Here is a 19,447-nt window from a genome sequence, read left to right on the forward strand (position 1 = left end):
ACAGACTGTTATTTTGCTATATTCTTGAGCTAACACCAGATCTGGAGAGAGCATCCCAGGCACAGTTGCTAAAAGCATGAAAGCAGAAGTACTACAGCATCATCACTCCTGCTTAATATTTTTGTTTATCCTTCCAGGGATCATGCTGTTAGTCCTTTTGATATTGCATCACATGGGGAGCTCCTCTTGGTGGAGATCCCACCACATTACTAACTATTCCCTCAATCTTTGTATCATTCGCAAGTATCTGTGATGACTGTGTTTCCTTCAAAGGTACCAACAAATATTTAGTAGTATGCAGCCAAAAAATTACCTAAGAAAGAACAAGGTTACTGAAAATGTGCAGTTACAATTCCTCATTTTAAATTACATTTTGAGACATCCTAAGCTAATGTTTTAACTGGGGTCTGGATGGTCTCTGTACCGTTGCATTTCTTTGATTTAGTGTTGTGTGGTCAAGTCACGTGCCTCACGTGTCTGAATGCATTACCTTTAGTAACCACACTTATTATCTTTTTGATGCAATTACAAACCAATGTGACAGGACCTATTCTCTGCAAACCCATGTTGATTGGCATTAATTATATTACTTTTCTTTAATACATTATTGAAGCAACTCCTGTATCAGTGATTCTATTCTTTCGCCTGGGATCCCTGTCAGTCTGACAAGTCTATAATTACCCAGGTCATCCTACTTAAGGCCAGATCCAAAACAAGACTTTGGAAAATTTTTGGTACCTAACATGTAGAAGAACAGCAATGTAAAAAACCCTCATTCAGCAACAACGTGAGACTGAAAATACACTGTCTGAAAATCAACTGTCAAAGCTGACTACATGCTTACAGTTTTGCTTCTCTGCATGCCCAGATAGTCCCAAGCACACAGATGTCTAACAAGTACCTAAGCTAAGGCTTACATACATCCAGGTTGTCCCAGCCAAATCCCTGTTTTCCACCTGAAAACCAAGCCTTATCAGATAGTAAAGATTTTCTAGTATTTGTCGAGGATACTGGAACAATGTGATGGTTTTATTGGAGCCACAGCATTAAAGATATTTGAAATTTATTGAATAGAGGGGATTCAGCTGTACCATACACAGGTAGCTGGTTGCCACTTACCTTTTAACAGGTTTAGTGGTTCTGGGACGTGCTGGTCAGCAGGGTTACACACTTGCCCAGCAAGTCCCATCCATCCCACAACCCCATGACCTGCTGTACTGCAACTCCCAGCACAAACACAACTGTTTCTGAAGAGCAAACAGAAGCACAGCAGCTGTCACTCAAGTTCCCCCAGAAACTTGGAAGAAACATGCTGATACCACCTGTGAGGCCTGATCCAGGACATTCACAATAAATCTAACACTCAGCAAAGCCTTGCAAAGATAGGCAAGGGAACAGGCAGGGGGATGTGGCTCACCTTTTATAAAAAGGCCTCCTGACTCCTAGGTGTTCAAAGTTTCAGCCTTAATCACACAGCTGAGAGGTAAGGCACTCCCCGCTCCTTTTGCAGTCGTGGCACTGTTCAGAAAGAAACCCAAGATTCATTAGGTGAAAAGGAGTGCAACCAAGAGAAAGCTGATGGCTATAGCTTAGTGGTTAAGTCATTCACCTAAGGAAGGGGAAGCCTGCAGGTTCTGATTCCTGAAATGGGTATGCGTTACATATGAAACAATAATAATTACTGGACTGGAAAGGCAAAGTTCCCACTTTGTATCACACTCCAGGGAAACCGTAGGTTTAAACCCTCTATAACCAGGCTGAGAAAGACATCAGCTGTGCAATTATGTGATAAAAGCCTGGTTACTCACCCTCAAAGGGGTGCAGAGAGACAATGGCATGGAGGTAGCCTAGATAATACCCTGCCCTGGCTCCTCCAACCTATCACAAGAGCCATTAGCCCACCAAAAGCCCATCTCCACAAGTCCAGAGGAGCACAGGGACACAATGACATACGGGAACCCAAACTAAGGACTCAGAGGAAGGGAAAACCTGTCCAGGCCCCTCCAAGGGCTGTCCCAGGAAAGCCTTAGCCCCAGCGTGCAGGTATGAAGCCCATCAAGATGAGTCAATACCACAGCAACTTTAGGACTGAGAGGGGCTGCAGCCTACAGATACAGGACATGTTACAGGACGTAAGGGAAGAGCATTTTGGGATTGCATAGGACTTCTTATGGGATGGTTAGGGTGGGAATCAAAGGCAAAGAAAGACAGAGATCTAGGTGATTTGGGAAGGAGCAAGTGTGGGAAAATAGAGGTATAAGGGGATAGAAAGGTCAAGTTGTATATGAACAGTTTGCTTGGTGATGTGCTTATCTGCCATGCCCTGCACCTGCTCAGCACAGCCTGTTCTTATCTTACTAAATTCATTTATAACTCTTCTTCTCAGTGAAGGACTCTCTACTTCAGGTGTATGTGTGTGTATGGGGATCTAAGCACCAGCCTCTAGTCAAGCCATGAGTTGGAGAGCCCATGTGCCTGGGTGACACTGACTGGAGAGACAGGAATGGGTCGACTTCAGTGCTAGCAACTGGAATGGGACTGCAGGTCACAGAGGGCTCCATGTATCCATGGGGCCAGCAACTGGAGTGAGAAGCTGGACTGGGACCACAGGCACCATGTCCCTGGGTGCCAGTGGTTGGAGAGACCCAAGTGAGTGACAAGAAGTGGTGTCCACTAGAGTGGACCAGGGGTCAGAAGCCCTTACATCAGTGGTGCCAGGGGGGAGTGCACATACAAGTGTGTTAGCATTAGTAATGATCAAGCTGGAGTAGCTGGTGAGAAGGTGATGTGCCCTGAAAGCCAGGGAGGGGGGTGCAGATGGTGCATCTCTAATGGAAAACCCACAAGAGGAGCTGGCACATTAGACTGGGAATACACAATCGACCTCCCTTCAGTTGGACCTGGGAGTGTGGATCTGCATCAGCCTCATGTCTCTTGGGCTGATGGATCTGGCCTGACTCCTCTAACGTAAACACTAAATATTTCACTTTGGGGGAAAGTGCTGTAGCCTTAGACCAGCAGATTAGCGGGTAGCAGCAGATGTAGTCGCTGCCATATTTTTAGAATAACTTTGCTCATTCTTTCTGACAAACAACTGTAAGACATACCTTGGAAAGATTATAGCCATGAGTCCTGAATGAAAATACGTTACTGGCAGAATAGTTCCAGACAGTTTTTCTCTCTACATAGTACTAGGGTGCATAGACCCTATTTTGAGATATCTGACAAACTCCATCCACAGGCCCCTAAATCTGGAGCTGGGTTTCCAAGGCCAGGTACCTAGGAGTTAAGTGTTGGCATATCGAGTCATTTAATTGAACTAAGTGCTTTAAAAAAAAAAAAAAAAAGTGATACATAAATACTGGCACAACACTTGCTTTTATCTGCTGGAATGGCCCCAGTGCTACAAAAGTTATTTACAAATCAGTATAAATGGTCCAAAGAACTCCTTTGCCAACTAAGTTAAACAATGGACAATCAAAGAGTTAAAACACAAGTTCCTTCAGAGATGCTGGGCTCTCCTCAGAGCCCTGGGGAAGAATACTGATGATGTGATGTGATGCTCTGAAGATGATCTGTTCCCTGTTGTTTCTCTGCCCCCCACCCAACATAGGAAAATCTTTTCTCTCTCCCCTGCTTACGAATTTTGTTTTCCAACCACACCTCTAGCCCTAGGAGAGCTATTAGTGGAGCCTTGTGTTTTTCAAACAGTTGAAGCACACATTATCTGAATTTCTTTAAAAGGAAGGGCTGCTAAAGGGTAGGTCCCAAAGCTGCACAGGAGAGAAAAGAACATGATGTGAAGTAAAACAACAGTGAACAGACACACTCCTAGCAACAGCTCTTACAGTAATAGAACAGTAAATACTCGCCTTTCTGCCTAAAAAACTAGGCTCTGTGCAGAAGTTTGTATTTACAAGATACAAGTTATTTGTTGCAGTCCCTCCTCAGAGATTAATTTATCAGGAACTAGACTGGAATATGAATGATTTTCCACAACAGTGAAAGTGACTTTAAAAATGCCCAGCTGTTCTCATTGAGTTTACATCACTATTTTATACATTTTTAACACTGTGATTGACTCCTTCTGTATGTTTAACAGCAAATTTAATAAGTGGTTCACAAACATAAAATGAGCTGTTTCACTGGATTTGATCAAGACAGAACAGCCTTCAGAAGACTAAACTGAGCTAGGGTTTAACCCTCAGAGAAACCAGCCACCAGTGAGATGCAAGAGCAGTCTGATCTGACCTTACCTGCCAGCAGTTCCAGCAGTGACAAACATAATCAGCTAGGCCAAAGATTTAAGCCTAAACAACAGTACCTCCTTTAGAGCTAAAGACGCTATCTAGAAGATGAAAAAAGCAGCTAGACTGAGGGGAAGAGGCAGAGTTTTCCAGTGATGTAGAAATACATGGCGGTGTTTTATTGCCATTTTTATCCTCATGTCTCATAGGTTTACAGTAAATTCTAGAGGACTCTGGGATAGACGATTGGAAAGAATTTTCCAAGTCAGGGCTACATGATTTGTTTCTATCGAGATTGTCTAGGTAACTCCATTGAAGATGGCTGCGTGAGAAGCAGCATGCTAGCTCTTGTTCTGCTGTACTACACAGAACTGCAACCACATGCAGGAGATCCCCCAAAAGACGAGGGGAACTGTGAGGAATGGGGGAGACATCACACAACTGGGACAAGCAAAACCTGGTCAGGATTTAATTAGGGCCTATGGCAACATTGCCAGTTCAGTAACCCTGTCTCGTGTCAAATGTAGGGTCCTCTGTTCCAGGCAACCAGATTTCACACTCCCTTCTCTAAACTGATTAAACTTTGTTTTAAAGGCAGTTGTGGTTATTGCCCTGCTAATTTCCTTTTATTTATTTATTTTTTTACTATGGCCAGTGAAGATCATTTGGTTTTTGAGAGAGATGAATGGAAAGCTTAAGGGAGGAAACAACTCATGTTGCTCATCAAGGTGATGCAGATGAGACTATTTCCAGCCTTTATCTTATCTGAACTGCTGCTCAGGATGCAAACTTTCAGTGAAGGAAGTGTCAGTTATGTCAATGAGATAGATGAAAGGGGAAAAAAAAACAACCCAAACTCAGAGTTTTGTATAACATGGGCTCCCAGTGTTTTTAGTAAGCAAGCCTGTCTTTCCAAGCACATGCATGCTTTTTTACCTCCTCTTTTCTACGACATATCTCAAAACCAGACCCAGGCCTATTAACTTAAGTCAGTCCTCACTTCCTCCCCCACTCCTTCCTGTATCTGCTGGGCCCCTACCCCCTTATCTGTCAGCTCCTGTTCTCACCCAGGTCCTGAGAGCGCTTTGAGTCCTACCAGAAGCTCGGAGTAGGCCCATCACCACGTGCCTTGTCTCACAGCTCCAGCCATCAGCGAGCAGCGGGGGCCAGGCCATTCCAGGAGAGCAAGGCCGGAGCCAAGGGGTCATGCAGGCAGCAGGGCCCCTCCGGCCTAGATGGAGTAGCTGTAAGCGATGATCTAAGTGTCTTCAGAAATCCTACATATATGGCACCTGTACATGTACTTCAGATATGGAATTCCAGCTGATCGCTGCTTCTATTCTTCTTGTTTGCTTATACATATGAACATATCTATTTGCATAAACGTAGGGACTCTTTGTAAGTATTTTACTAAATTGCATACATAACCTAATTCAGATTGAGAGGATATAGACCTCTCAAAAAGCATGATCCTTTTATTCTGAAAAATCTGTATATTACCAACTCGTGAGGGTGGCCAGCATGCATTTTGAAAAGCCTGCAAGAGCTTGCTTCAAGCCGCTGCTCCCATTACAGATTTCTTATCCCCCAGCACCCAAACAACTTGAAAAAATAAAAGAAACAAACCAAAGATGCGCCAAACAACAACCAACCCTGCCACGCTCTCCACGAGGTGGTAACACCCGGGGTGCCGGCGGGGCGCGAACCGCCCACCCGCGGTGCCGCCAGCGCCTCAGGCCGGGCAGCCATTAGGGCCGAGGGCGGTGCTCCCCGGCCCGCCAAAACGCGGCCCCGCCCCGCCCCGCCCCTGAGTGCAGCCCCCGCGCCCTGTCGGCCTGGCGAGGGGAGGCCGCCGCCATGGCGGGCCGCAGGGGCTCGCTCAGCCCCTACTGCCTCTTCGTCCGCGACCAGCTGCCCGAGCTGCAGCGGCGCGGCCTGCCCGTCAGCCGCGTGGTTGATGCCATCCCCTACTGCTCCCAGGCGTGGGCGGTGAGGGGAAGGGCCCTCTCGGCTCCCGCAGCCCCTCCGGCCTCCTGCGGGGGGGCGGAACGGCCTCGGGTTAACGCAGCTTAATGGTGGGGAGGGCAGCGGGGAGGCCCGCGGCCCGGGCCTGCACCTGCTCCAGCCGTGGCGTGCTGGGGCTGTGGGTTACGTAGCGGCTCAGCTGCTCGCTGGTGGGGAGCCAGCACCCACCTGGTGGATCTGTGTGGTGCCCCTGTGTAGTTTGTGTGGGGGAAAAAATGTCGGCTTGGCCTTTTTCAGAGGGTAAGGTAGCCGGTGGCTCAGCAGGCCTGGGTTGAGTGGTTCAGATGGGTAGCCTGAGTGGTCATAGCTGGCTCTAGATAAGAAGGGCAAGTTACATGGGCCTCCCCTCAGCTGTGGGGGTTAGCTCTGGCTTGTGTGTAATGGGCAGTGGTATCCCTGGTTGGCAAGAGTAGTTTCAGAAGACCTTGTTTGTGGTGGAGCGGTGCTAGTTTGTCTTTGCCTGAAGATGCTCAAGAGCATGTGTTTGCTAGGTGTTTTCAATCAAAGCTTCTGCCTTTGTTAGGGGGAAAGGTACTGAAAGTGTTCGAGTATGTTAGTTGCAGTTCTTGCCAAGTATTGATAACATCCTTTGGAAATGCACTCTTTAAGAGGTTGTTGGTTTGTGGGACTACTAGAAGGAAGCAGTAACCCCCCTTTTAACAATTTGCTTTCCTTCAAGTTATTGACTAAGGAAGAAAAGGGGGTGTATACAGAGAAGGTTCGTAAGTGGAATGAAAGGAAACGCTCTCAGAAGGCAGTAGAAGAGGTAAGTGCTGGTAAAGGAACACCCTTCTATGTAGCTACATAAGAGGGGGCGTAAGGGATGTTGGGGTTTGGTCAGTTATGATAGTGCGTTCTCCATAGTGTCCATCCTCTGGAGGTAACGGCTGCTGTCGTAGCCCATACCGTTACAAAGGCTATGCAGAAAATTGTTTTGGTTTGAACTGAGGGTGAGAATACTCTATACCATTTTAAAGCAGCGCAGGTTGTTCCTGCAGGCACTTTTACCATGTAAAATACAGTTTTCTAACAACTTAAGTTTCTGTTTAACAATACTTTACAGTGACTGACTTAACAATGGTTATTTCATTTCTAATACTGTAAATTGGTATTTCTGGTCATAGGTCCATGTTGCTTTTGCTTCGTGGATGTTCTTAATTTAGATGGCTCTTGTCTGATGGCCTGGAAACACATCTTACACACAGCTGACTTGACATTTGAGTGGCTGTGTGAGGAACCAGGTCAATGAAATGTTGCAACCTAGGCAAAAAAAGAATAATTATACCTTGCCATTATTTTTAGGTTCCTTTGATTATGGAGAGAATAGTAATGCTGTGGTAGAGGACAAAATCCCACAACACAGAAGTGTAAGCAGTTAGGTTAAACTGAATGTGGTGTGGTCAGAAATAGTGCTAAACAGATCCCTTCTACTGTTTACTGTCTTGAAAAGGTGTATGTATGTCCTTTTTGCTTTTGGGTTGTTGTTTTTTTTTCCCCTTCTGTCTGTGTCTCTGTCTCCCAGCAGTTCCTTGAAGCATAGTTTGCTTTGGAATTTGAATTATGTGAAGTGTCAGAAAGCTTATTTTATTCCAGTCTTGGATGGCAGTGTTAAAATTGGTGTGTCAAAGCAAAGAGCCTGATTGAGTAAATGGATAATACTTCATTTACTTCTTTATCCCGTATTACTAGATATTGACTGTGATCTACAGATTACTGGTGGGAGTAAATATTTAGGACTTCAAAACACATGATGCTAGAGCGAATGACAGGATGATCATAGTTTGGAGTAACTAGTAAATCTAGATTAGTTAATTTAGTTAATCTAGACTAGTAGGGAGATGTTAGGCAATTTTTTCTGATTCTGGGAGCCTGCCTGTATGGGAAAGAGCTGTGTAAAATGTGATCGTCGTCGTGTTATTTAGCAGGCTAGGGGTGTGTAATTAATGAAGCTCCATTTTCATGTGTAATGGAGAGCTACATGAAATGGCAATTAAGTCATAAATGGAGGCTTCTGTATTTCCTTCCACAAGTGGTAGCATTTTAGAAAGCTGTAATCAGGGAAAGGAATAATTGCTTTACCAAAATAAAAAGCATCATCCTCATTGCCTGTCAGTGGAAATAAGGAAGTGTGTATGTATGAGATTATATGTGATCTCAGTTTATTAATCATAGCCCTGTACACAGGCAACCACAGTTATTTTGTGTAGTGAAAGGTCTTGGTCATATTTTGGAGGTGACCTAAGCTTACTTGGATGGGACTAATTCCTCATTTCGTTTTAAATAGTTCAAACTGATAATCAATGAACTTTGGCTGTAGTAGTCACCTGGAATTAGTGTGCCTAGATGTGGATTGTTATTCCCAGTTTGGATCTTGAATGATTGAATTCTGTAAGCCTGCCAGATTTCTTTTCCTGTCCTCTTAAAAGCTAATTGTTCATGCATGGATTTGCAATGCTTAATGGCATACGCACCCCTCTTACTTGCTCTGTGCCAGAGCAATCTGATGACTTCCTTGAGGCTTTATCAGCTTTTTGTGAATTCAGCTCATAGTCAAAGGCAACTAATGTGTGCCAAACTTTACGAAAAAGTTTATGGAAAAAATTTTGAAACTCCAATTTGAAAAGTTCCTCACTTGTGACAAGTGGTTGAACCTAACAAATTATTTTTTTTTTCTTAAATTACATTTTGTAAATTTAGCTGCAGTTCTTTCCAGTTGTAGTGAGTTGATCAAGGTTCTAAGATATGTGTGTCTCTTTTTGTTAGAAGAGAAATCTCGCCTTCCTAGTCTGCAGGTACACAGGCACTTGTGTATGCACTGCAGACTTGTTCCACCTAACCATAACTGTTAGTGGGCGAGGAGTGAAGGACTTCACTGGGGGTAGTAGACTGTCTTGATTTTTTTTTTTTTTAAACTTTCTCCTCTTTTTCCAGATGTGTAATCTGGCTCATCCGGTTCCTTCTTGTGTGACCACAGAGATGCCCAGTGTTACTTCTTTTCCAGATGCCTCCTCTATGTCTTGGGAGAATGATCAGGGTATAGTAATCTTAAAGCACTTGATCCTGGTAGATTAAAGCTTGCCTTTTATAGATACTCTTGATGGTAGCTGTACAAAGGCAGTTTACATTTTGCTAATAGCTTTGTCAACTGTTTGGAACTAGTGGTCTACCGCTGTAAAAAGGTCTTTTGTAGTATAGAGGGAAGTCATTGCAACTTTCCCACCCCCCTCCAAAATAATTCTGTCCTCTGTTTTTTAGCTTGATGGGAGTATAGCCACTAATAGTTCTTTTCAATTCTTTCAAGAAATATTTCAAGGTTTAAGTAAAAGGTAATTCGTTAGCTCCTACGTTTATGACTTACAAGGCCTAATCCAAGTTCAGCATGAAAGAATACTTGTACCAATTTTAAAGGGTGAAGAGTTTTTAGACACTGAAGTTAAGAATTTGTGTGGTAGAGTTTTTAAATAAAATGATGATCTGGCTTCTGGGGGAATAAAGGAGGGGATACATTCTTTGTCAGTGCTTTTGTAACATCCTAGCTTACTTCCTTATTGAAAGAGCTCTTGAAAACTAAACCTTTCTTAGTTGTACCCCCTCTTCAAATGAATGTTTTAATTAGAATTGAATAATGAACACATCTCTCATATGTTCCCCAGTGAATATTAACCTGAAAAATGATAAATGGTAGTGCTTACAAGATAGTCAAGCAGCCAGTTCATATATAGCTCTATTTGCTGTGTTAAGTCTCAGCTCAAGCCTTTTACCCAGCAAGTCTTGAACTATTTTCATGTTGTTGTGGTTATGGAGGGACAAGAAAGAGTTGCTCTATGAGAAGTGTAATACCTGTTAGTGTCCTGCCTGCCAGAGGTCATGCTGCCCTGTCGCTGTGATGCAAATATGATGAGGTTGATCATGGTGGCTTGAGCTGACACAATTGATCTTTAAACTGAATGAGAGGGATAATGATAAAGGATAACTGAGATGCATTTTACGATGCTGCTCCTTAGTATTTCTCAGTAACTAAGTCCTGTATGGTTCCCTGTAGCTATATCCAGTTTTTCATAAGCAGAGCAGCTGAAACTCTGGTAGGAGGAAAGGTATCTTTCCTATGACCCTGCAGCTGGTAGAGCTTAAGACCCACGTAAGAGAGCATCAGCATTCAAGCTTAGGGCGGCTGATGTTAAATGCCATGAAGTCTGGCATGCAGCATGGTTTCTGTGTAAAAACAGTTATACATCTCTATTATTTACTAGAACAAGCAGGATTTTTTGATGAGGGGCAAAACTTGAGGATAAGGATAAAATAGCTACCTTTAAACTTCAGTGAGAACACTTTGACATTCGTGGAGGAAAGGATTAAGGTGTATTGTGAAATATTTTTCATAGTTGGATATGTTTTAAATTGGTAAACGATAAATTTATTTCTTAACACTTGCCTTGGGTATTCTTGCTGCCTTCTTGGGGAGCTCATTTAGCGGAGGAGAAGCAATCCTTTTAATTAGCAGACTTCTCGTCTCCTCTTACCCTAGAAGATTATTGCCAGCTCATTTAACTTGTGTAAATTACTGAACTGAGCTTGTGAGGCTGTTTTGCCGTTACTGATTTTTTTCTTCTCTTTTCTAACCTTATTTTCCTAAAGGCTAAGTAGTTCCTGTTGAATTCCAGGCCTCTTTAACATTCTTGTGGGTTTGGGGATTCATTTTTTTACAATTGTTTTTATTTTGGGTGTGTTTTGCCCTGATCTCTACACACAGTAGCAGCTGTGGAAGGCATACCAGAACTATAGGTATGACTGAACTGTTGCATAAGCATTAGTTACCTTGTCATCTCTGATGCAGAGAAAGAGCTTATGTTTTACTTGGTCATTACCCTACTTTAATCACTCGTATAATAAAGTGCACCAAAGCTTTCACTGGGTGAGGTGAGGCCAGGGGGACTTGCTGTAACGTCTGGTGGCTCTTCTGGAAGTGTGAGTTTTGTGGTTTGGTTTTTTGTTTTGCTTTCAGCTGTGGTCACAGACATCTTCTACTTCATGAACATTTACAGCCATGGCAAGCTGCCATCCCACTGTGAACAGCGCTTCCTTCCTTGTGAGATCGGGTGCGTCAGGTACTCCCTACAGGATGGTATAATGGCTGATTTCCACCACTTCATAGATCCAGGTGAGTTCCAAGGAGGGGAGACAAGTAGTAGTTCATCTTTTTTTGGGGTGAGAGGGAGGCTTTCTAGTGTCTACTTACTGCTGCCCAGATTAGATTTCTGGTATTAAGACAGGTTTATTTCTTTGACTGTATGTGGCTTGACTTCTTTAAATATTGGAGCAGTGCTGATTGTTTCTGAAGAGATGGGCTTGGGCATCAGAACTGCATGAAGCTTCAAAGAGGGGGAATAAATCTGGGAGGACCTTCAGATGTTTGTGCTTTATATTTTGTGCCAATAAATGTTCGTCTTGATTGGTCCTAAACACATCTATACAATATACTTGGTTTTTTAAAATACATATAACTGAAAATAACTTTTTAAGAAGTGGTTGTGGCACTTGTACAAGGCCACAAAGGAAAATAAAGCTGTTCCTATCTCTGCATGAAACTATGGTGTAGACTTAAAAATCTGTCATTGTGGATGTTGGATGATTGTTCTTTTTCTTCCGTCTCCCCTGCTCTTCTGCAGAAGTACCACCACGTGGTTTTCGGTACCACTGCCAGGCTGCTAGTGAGTATCAATGGAGAAAAATAATGGTATGCAGGTTGTACAGTTTTAGGTTCAGCTTATCTGATCTCTGTCCAAATGTTTTGTAAGTCTGCAGTTCCTTCTGTGAACTTGCCAAGTTTCAAGGACTAACAGACAGCTTGTCACAATCACCTTTTATGTTTCTTTTACCCACAAATGGCAGAGCACTTCACCCAAAATGGTTTTATCAATGGCAGAGTTATTTGTATTCTGTTTTCCTTCTTTAATTCAATAATAACTGCAGTATGTTCTTAAACAGGACATCTTTGTATAGCTTTAAATGCTTTCAGGCCCATATGGGCAGAGTGTCCTTCCCTTGACAGTCCTTGTGTATGTCTTTAGCATGAAGTGCTAGTTCATAATAGGGTAACTGAAAGATACTAGATTGTATTTAAAAGTGTTTTGTAGCTTTACATGTAACAACAAAGTTAAATTATTTATACGGTTGTTGTGTCTGGCTTGGCCTGCCTTGTTTCCCTTGTGACTCTTCAGTAGTGTTTATAGATTTCAGTTTGTTTCTATTAGGACACTTCCTCCCCTTGTGTACAGAGGGAACAAACTTGGCCCATGTTTTCCTATGTGAAATACTTAGATAATGGTCTTTTAAAAGGGGTAAGTGTGTGTGTTTGCTCACAGCCCGAACCCGCCAGTCTTCTGCTGAGGGAAGCAAGGTTTTGATAGCTTAATCACAGATGGTCCCTGTAGAGAAGAGGAAGTGTGTGTGTGTGTATATGAAAAAATACAAAGGAGGAGGGAATTCTGTCGTTTAAGGAAACAGGACTTCTCATGACTTTTTTTTTTTTTCTGCCTCCCTCCTTCATTAGGTGATGCTACTCATAAGATCCCTGTATCTGGATTTCATCTTTCACGTACTTGTTACACAGTTGTCTTACGGGAACTTCTTGAGTTTGCCCAGCCAGCCAGAGGTGTTTGGCCTCACTTTTACTGCAGGGTATGGTCAAGGTCAAAGATGCTCTAAATCAAAACGTCTGATTTCACTTCTGTTGGATATCTAAGGTGATACTTTACTTTAAAACCTAACCAGTGTGCAAATGAGTAGGAAAAGACACTTCCAAAGTTCCCCAGCTCTGTGCAGGAAGAAATGGCCCCTAAAAGCTAACCTTTTTGTAAAGCAGAGACCTAATTTTCTGCTTTCTTATTTTCATCCTGCATTTCTGGCTCTAGTCTACTGATGAACATTTAACTTTGTCTCTGACATTGTTTTGACTTAGGTTAAGGGCTTTTAAGATTGTCTTAGACTGATTGTGCTAAATAAGTCACACAATCCTGCTTTTTTAAGGGATGCTTTTACGACTCTTTCCCCATGAGAATACTGTCAATCTTAAATTTTGATCAAATTTCACTTGCCAGTGAGGAAAACAAAACTTTAGGATGCAGAGGCTTTTAAGCTTCGTGACAAGTATATTGCATTTTGATTCCACTCAAGCCTAATGTTAATTACTAAAAAGGTGGGAAGTGTCGAGATCTTGAGCTCCATCCATAAATACAGGGCTCTGAAGAAGTATGTGTAAAACAAACAAACAAAAAAACCCCTCAGGAGTGCTTAATGGAGGTACCTGCAGTATGGGTTAACCCATCCCCAAACATTAGTCCAGGATTTCTCCTGGGGTTTGGTTGGAAAGCCTCTGTGGCATTTCGTTCCTCATCAAGATAACTTTCGTGAAGGGTGTACGCTCAATCCCACAAACACTTGAGTTTTCTGTTGGAGGTGACTTTTTCAGACGTAGTCAGGAGTTGTGCACATGTGAGAATTATATACTGTACTTCAATGTGACAGAAACTTTCTTTCCCCTAGTCTAATGACAGATTCAGAATTAACTGGTGTCTCAATCGGATGGCTAGCCTCACAGGTGAGAAATGGATCATTTTTGGCCTCCTCCTGCCCCACAGGAAATAAGGGTTATGTAAGCATGGACAGCCGTATTTGTCTGAAAATTTTTGGGTCTCAAAGGTTTCATAAAAGCTGGTACTGGTAGCTAGAACTACTTTGTGTGCTTCTCCCTCTTCTTTTCCTTCCCATCAGTGACAGTAAAACAGCAGGATGATTAGCTGACTGGCTAATGAGCCCATCTGTAGTATAACATACACTGTTTCTTGCTCAGTCAGTTAAAGGAGCACTAGAGGCAGTGAGATCACTGTGAAAGCGAAAATATTATAACACATGGGAAAACAAACAGCTTCTGAGGAGAGATGGTCCACAACTAGAATACCTAATTACTGAAGTGGGGAAAATTATGGGAAGATAGGATGACCCTCTTGGCTAAGAAGCCAGGTTTTATTAAACCACTTGTGGAATAAATTGATAAGATTTATGAGAGCTTTGATGCTCTGGTAAGAGGCTGGGCAGTGAACAGGGACTGACTGAGAAGTGAGTTGAGCAGAATATTCACTGACTTTTGTTCTCCTGACCTGGATTTTCTCTGAGCTATAGGCATTGAGAGCCGTCTGGAGCTTCTTACTGTAGAAGACTTGCTAACAAAACTGTACCAGAAGAAATACCAAAAGATGCCATCCAAGAATTGGGTGTATGGAGAACTGGACGTCTTTCTGTGGAATTTCTCCAGTAATACCAGGTATGTTGGATTCTTCTTTGTGGAAACGTGTGTTAGCCTGATGAGTCTTCGTGCCCTACATAGAGCTTGCATGTTGCTAGGCTAGGATGTTTTACAAGCCTTCTAATCAGAAATGCTTCTTGTCACGTCATGAATACAACTGGAAATGAAAAATACTTTCCCAAAAGAAGTGTAAAGGTAGATGGCTTTTTAACACTGAGTCTAAGGCCTAATTTAAAAGAGAGGGTAAAGATGGGAATTAAATATATTTATGGTATTTAACTGGAAATCATAGAAGTGAGAAGATTCAGACTTGTAGGAATGTAATTTGGATGGGACCTGGCTGTTGCTGTACATCAAATGCCTTATGCTGCTATTGTGATGAGTGACAAGGATGTTTCCCAGTGGTGTAAATCAAGTCCCCAAGTGTAAGCATTAAGCTAGATCCTGTCTTTTTTCTTCTGGAACGAATGTTCTTTATTATACATCTGGAAGCCCATTTGTGTTGTGAACAGTAAAGCTTTGCCATTAACTTAAAAATACACTTTAGCTTTTCCTCTGCTACTGTTTTAAGAAAGAACCAATAATTTGATCTTAAATTTTAGTAGATTAAAAAAAAAAAGATTATTCTTGGAAGTCTGTTTATAGTATGTGTGGAATTTAAGATCCGTTGGGATAATTGGTGTCACTTTATCATTTTAGTCAGGTGTACTCGGTTTCCATGAGTATCCTCACACTAGAGGGAGACCTTAACAAGAATGGGAAAATGTACTTGAAACACACGTTTGGAAAGTGGGGATGCTTGTACTGAGAGCAACTGTTTTGCATGAATGGGAAACTTCAAATTGTTACCTTTAATTTCTGTTTTTCTCTTAGGATTTTCTTTTCTCCCTTCCCTACTTCAGCATGAAGCAGGTTGCCTGTTAAGTATGCCTTTTAACTCTGCATAAACCACTTAAAACTTAGTTATTGAATACTGATCCTCTGCAATTTTAAAGATACTGTATGGTCACTGAGACAAAAAGAGAACATCTTTAATATTTGTTCCTGTTCCTTCTGACCAGACCAATTATTAATGTTGATTAACAATGTAAAAGCTTCTGAAATAAGGCTGAGCTTCATTTCATGTAGATGCAAGTGGCATGAAGAGAATGATATACTCTGGTGTGCTTTGGCATCCTGTAAGAAAATTGCGTGAGTATTGCTAAGGAGTTATCTCCAGTATGATGACTTTTTTTGTTATAGATGCGCATTTCTGACTGCCTGGAGCACTGTAGCTCTAGATCTTGAGTTTTATTTATTCCCTTCCCGTGCCCCCCCCCCCCCCCCCAAGATTTGTTGTAATTGTACTTTTCATTGCTGTTTATGTGGCTTAGCACTATGCTGTAAGTTTTAGCACTTAGATGTAGTGTAATTTCTGTGGTATTGTATAGCTACCTTGGGTAACTTGTCTTCTCATGGGAGAAACCTGTGACCAAGGTTTCGTTTCCAGTGACCTGGTGATTCAACTATTAGAAGCTAATGAATTCTCCAGTTTGCTTACTCTTTTTGACAACAATAAAAATACAAAAGCAAATACAAACAATCATTCTTTAAGTGCTTACATTTTATGAGCAATTGTTCACTTTTCTCAGTCCTTAAGGAAGTAACTGTGCTAAGCATCCTTAGGCACAGGGGAGGAAAAGCCAGTTCACATCTTACACTGTCATGTTGGCCAGTCAGAGAGTTGGACCGAAGTTGCCGTTCTGTGTTTCTCGAGATGTTTCTTCCGGAGTTCTTTTCTTCTCTGGTCTGGTATCTTTAAAAGCTTCTATTTATATGCCAGTTAGGGACCTTCCAGAATTTTCTTTCCTTCTTTAGAGAATTTTTCAGGGTCTTAGTCACATGAAATATTTGAAATATTTTTTTTATTTATTATATTATATTTAAACATCAGATATTTTGCTGACCTTCTGTTTCTGGCACGACACGGTGCAGTCATTGGCACTTGTGGTTTCAGAAGTAGAACCAAGCAATCTTCAGTACCTCTCATACTGCCGTACTCCCACAGCCAAACCTGTGTTCAGTTGTTTCTGATTCCTCACTGGTAAAGGTCAGTTTCCACATTCATAAAGGTCAGTTTCAGTCAGTAATTTTCAGATAGTAATGGCCATCACTCTGTAGTCATCCTTTCACTACCTCCACTTACTATTGGAGAGTTGAGAGAAGTTAATTACATTAGAATTCACTGGTTTTGTTCAAAGACTTAGTATACCTGTATTTGGTGAGAAATTCCCAGTATATCTCTACTTTGGAAATTTTTTTTTACTGCCTTACATAGAATGTACATACATAAGTTTCTGTCATCTTTTTTGGTGTGGGGAAAGGGAAAGTAAATAGCTGGGAAAGAAGGAAGTACTGTTTAAGATCTCACTAAGTAGTAGTAGCACTTTGAGAGAGATAATAATGAATGGTCTTTCATTCAAAGAATCTTGTTATGGACTGCTATGCCTTGCAGGAAGAAATAGTGCTTTTCACACTTCTAGGTGTGACTGCATTTGATAGTGTGGAGAAGCAGTTGTTTTCACTTCATGTGTAGCTGTAGAATAAGTCTGGTGGTCTTGGAAGGATGCAGGGTAACTATTTAGCTGCTGCAATAATGTCCTTCTGCCCTCTGTCATCCGCTCTATGCATTTGAGTCTGTTGTTGCTTTTGTTTGCCAGTTGAAGAACTAAAAATGCTGTGCTTCCATACATAAACGTCACAGCCTTCTTAGTCAAACTTTTCTTGTTTTCTTTTTTTCTTGGTGAAGTTACTGCATCAGTAAATCTTTAGCTAGTATGTATGGAGTCTCACTGACAGCAGCTCACATGCCCCTTCAAGACTGTGATTATGGTGAAAGTGGAAATACCAAGATGGTGATGCTGGATGCTGGATGTTTTCAGGTCAGATTCTTTAAACTGATACCCTGTGTTATTTCTAGTTCCATAAGTTTTCAAACTTGCCAATTTCAGCTTAGTTCTTTTCTCTTTGGATACTGTCTTTTGTAACATATATTGGGCAGACTGATGAAAGAAAAATAATCACTAGCTGGGTAATTTCTTGTGATTTTTGACCATAATTTGTAGTTTCATGGATAGTTGTGTACTGCGTTTTAGAAGACATATTATTGTGAATGTTTATTTCTTTATACAGGAGGTGGAGGCTGAGGGTTCTGGATGCGACAGACATTTTGCTTCTCCAAGTCAGGATCAAGAGTTTTTCTTCTAACTGTGAGTTTGAAGCTTTCACATTTGTAAGGGTAAAGACATGTTGAAACTTAATCCAACTGCTGCTTTTTGAAATTTCTAGACTTAGATGTTGCATGTCAGGGGCATAAAGCTTAAACAGCTCTGCATCAGCTGCACTTATTACTGCGTATGGATTTCACCGAATTTCTGAAGACTTAAACATAAAGAGCTGCCCTTTTCTTACTGGCCACAATCTTATGGTCTAAAAGGTCTCTCAAAATCTGTTCTTTCTTACAAATGTTGCTCTCTAGTTTATATCCCCTCATTTTTTTTGTTATGTGAAGTCCATTCTCATATGCCTCAGTGCTTTGAGTCAGGGCTGTCTTTAAAATACTCTCCTTGCTCTTAAATCACATTTGCAGACTCAACTGGTACTTATTGCAAGTATTCTGTTATAACTTGGTTTATAAAGACTGCTCATTTAAAGTTGTCTTTTTGGAGATGGAATTTGTTTGATAGAAGGCATGTGAGCTCTGTTCATCTGGGCAGTTCATGACTAATCTTCAGAAGAACAGAATCAAGTTTGCAAGAGAGAACTTTAAGAATTCTGAGTTGGCAGCTTATTTTCTTGCATATGAAATGTGCTGAATTAAACTTCAAAACTGTTCCAGTTAAATCATGAGATCTTACGGTCTTGGTGTTTGTAGAAGACACAAGCCCTCTCTCTGACTTTGTATTAGAGCTGTTGAATAGGTTCAGCTGCACAGCATATGAAGAACAATTCCATTAATTTCTGCACACTTTAAAGGCTGATTTGATTTGCCAGCTGTGTTTAATAGGTGATTCTCCATGTGGTGTGAAGACTTCCCTTTATGGAATGAGTACCGCATGAGGAAGAGGAATTACTTGATTGCTGAAAAGTGCGTCTGATCTATCAGAGTCTTTCAATATTTGACAACCTTTTCTACATCCAGGACATCTGTACATTCTAATTTTCCTTGTTTCCCTAAGATAACTGGCAGTTTCTCCAGACTGCAGTTTTTCATCTTATGTGCAACCCTTGACAGTTCAAGTTCTTGTTAGAATGCTAAAGCTATCGATTGGATTTAAAGAAGACAAAAATCTTTATTTACTGTAAGACTTATTTTGAAGGGACCTGATGGTTGTGTGCTCTCTTTATAAATGCATGCTATGCTAGTTCTGTTTCTTAATGCATGGAGTCCAAATTCAGGATCGCTTAGTCAAGATCATTGGATTAGAAGAATGTTTTAGTGGCCAGTGTGACTTTAAACAAGTGCTTTATTTCTCCTTTAATAACCTCCTTCCCCTTTTCTGCATGTGGAAGATAAAATTTCAGTGTATAATAGTCTCTCCCCCAAAATGATGGGGGTGAGCATTGAAAGTATGAAGGGTTGCACTAGGGGAATTAAAGGTATAACCATCTCCAAAGGTTTGCTATAATGTCAGTTCTAGCCATGGAGAATTTGAGTGGTCATTCAAAGCCAAAAGCCAGACTTTTCTGTGAAATGTCTTGGAAGAAATGTGGCAAACTTACCCATCTATTAATGTTCTTTTAGAGGCACAGGCTATATAAATCAGGAACAGTTACAACATAATTTTTTTTTCCTTTGCATCAGTTTTCTGTTTAAAAAAATATATGTCCCTCA

At 41.5% G+C, this 19,447-nt stretch overlaps 1 protein-coding gene across 1 annotated transcript; it reads left to right on the forward strand.

Moving 5' to 3' along the window:
* Window positions 1–6,104: 6,104 nt before the first annotated feature.
* On the forward strand, window positions 6,105–17,892 carry MAEL (maelstrom spermatogenic transposon silencer). The gene is given in 13 exon segments (XM_055702424.1): window positions 6,105–6,236; window positions 6,952–7,038; window positions 9,204–9,306; window positions 11,275–11,430; window positions 11,939–11,980; window positions 12,823–12,950; window positions 13,815–13,869; window positions 14,451–14,592; window positions 15,703–15,765; window positions 17,363–17,495; window positions 17,746–17,810; window positions 17,812–17,846; window positions 17,849–17,892. Coding segments are annotated over 13 exon segments (1,185 nt in total).
* Window positions 17,893–19,447: the final 1,555 nt, after the last annotated feature.

This window comes from Falco cherrug, chromosome 2, assembly GCF_023634085.1.
Source record: "Falco cherrug isolate bFalChe1 chromosome 2, bFalChe1.pri, whole genome shotgun sequence".
Lineage (NCBI taxonomy): Eukaryota > Metazoa > Chordata > Aves > Falconiformes > Falconidae > Falco > Falco cherrug.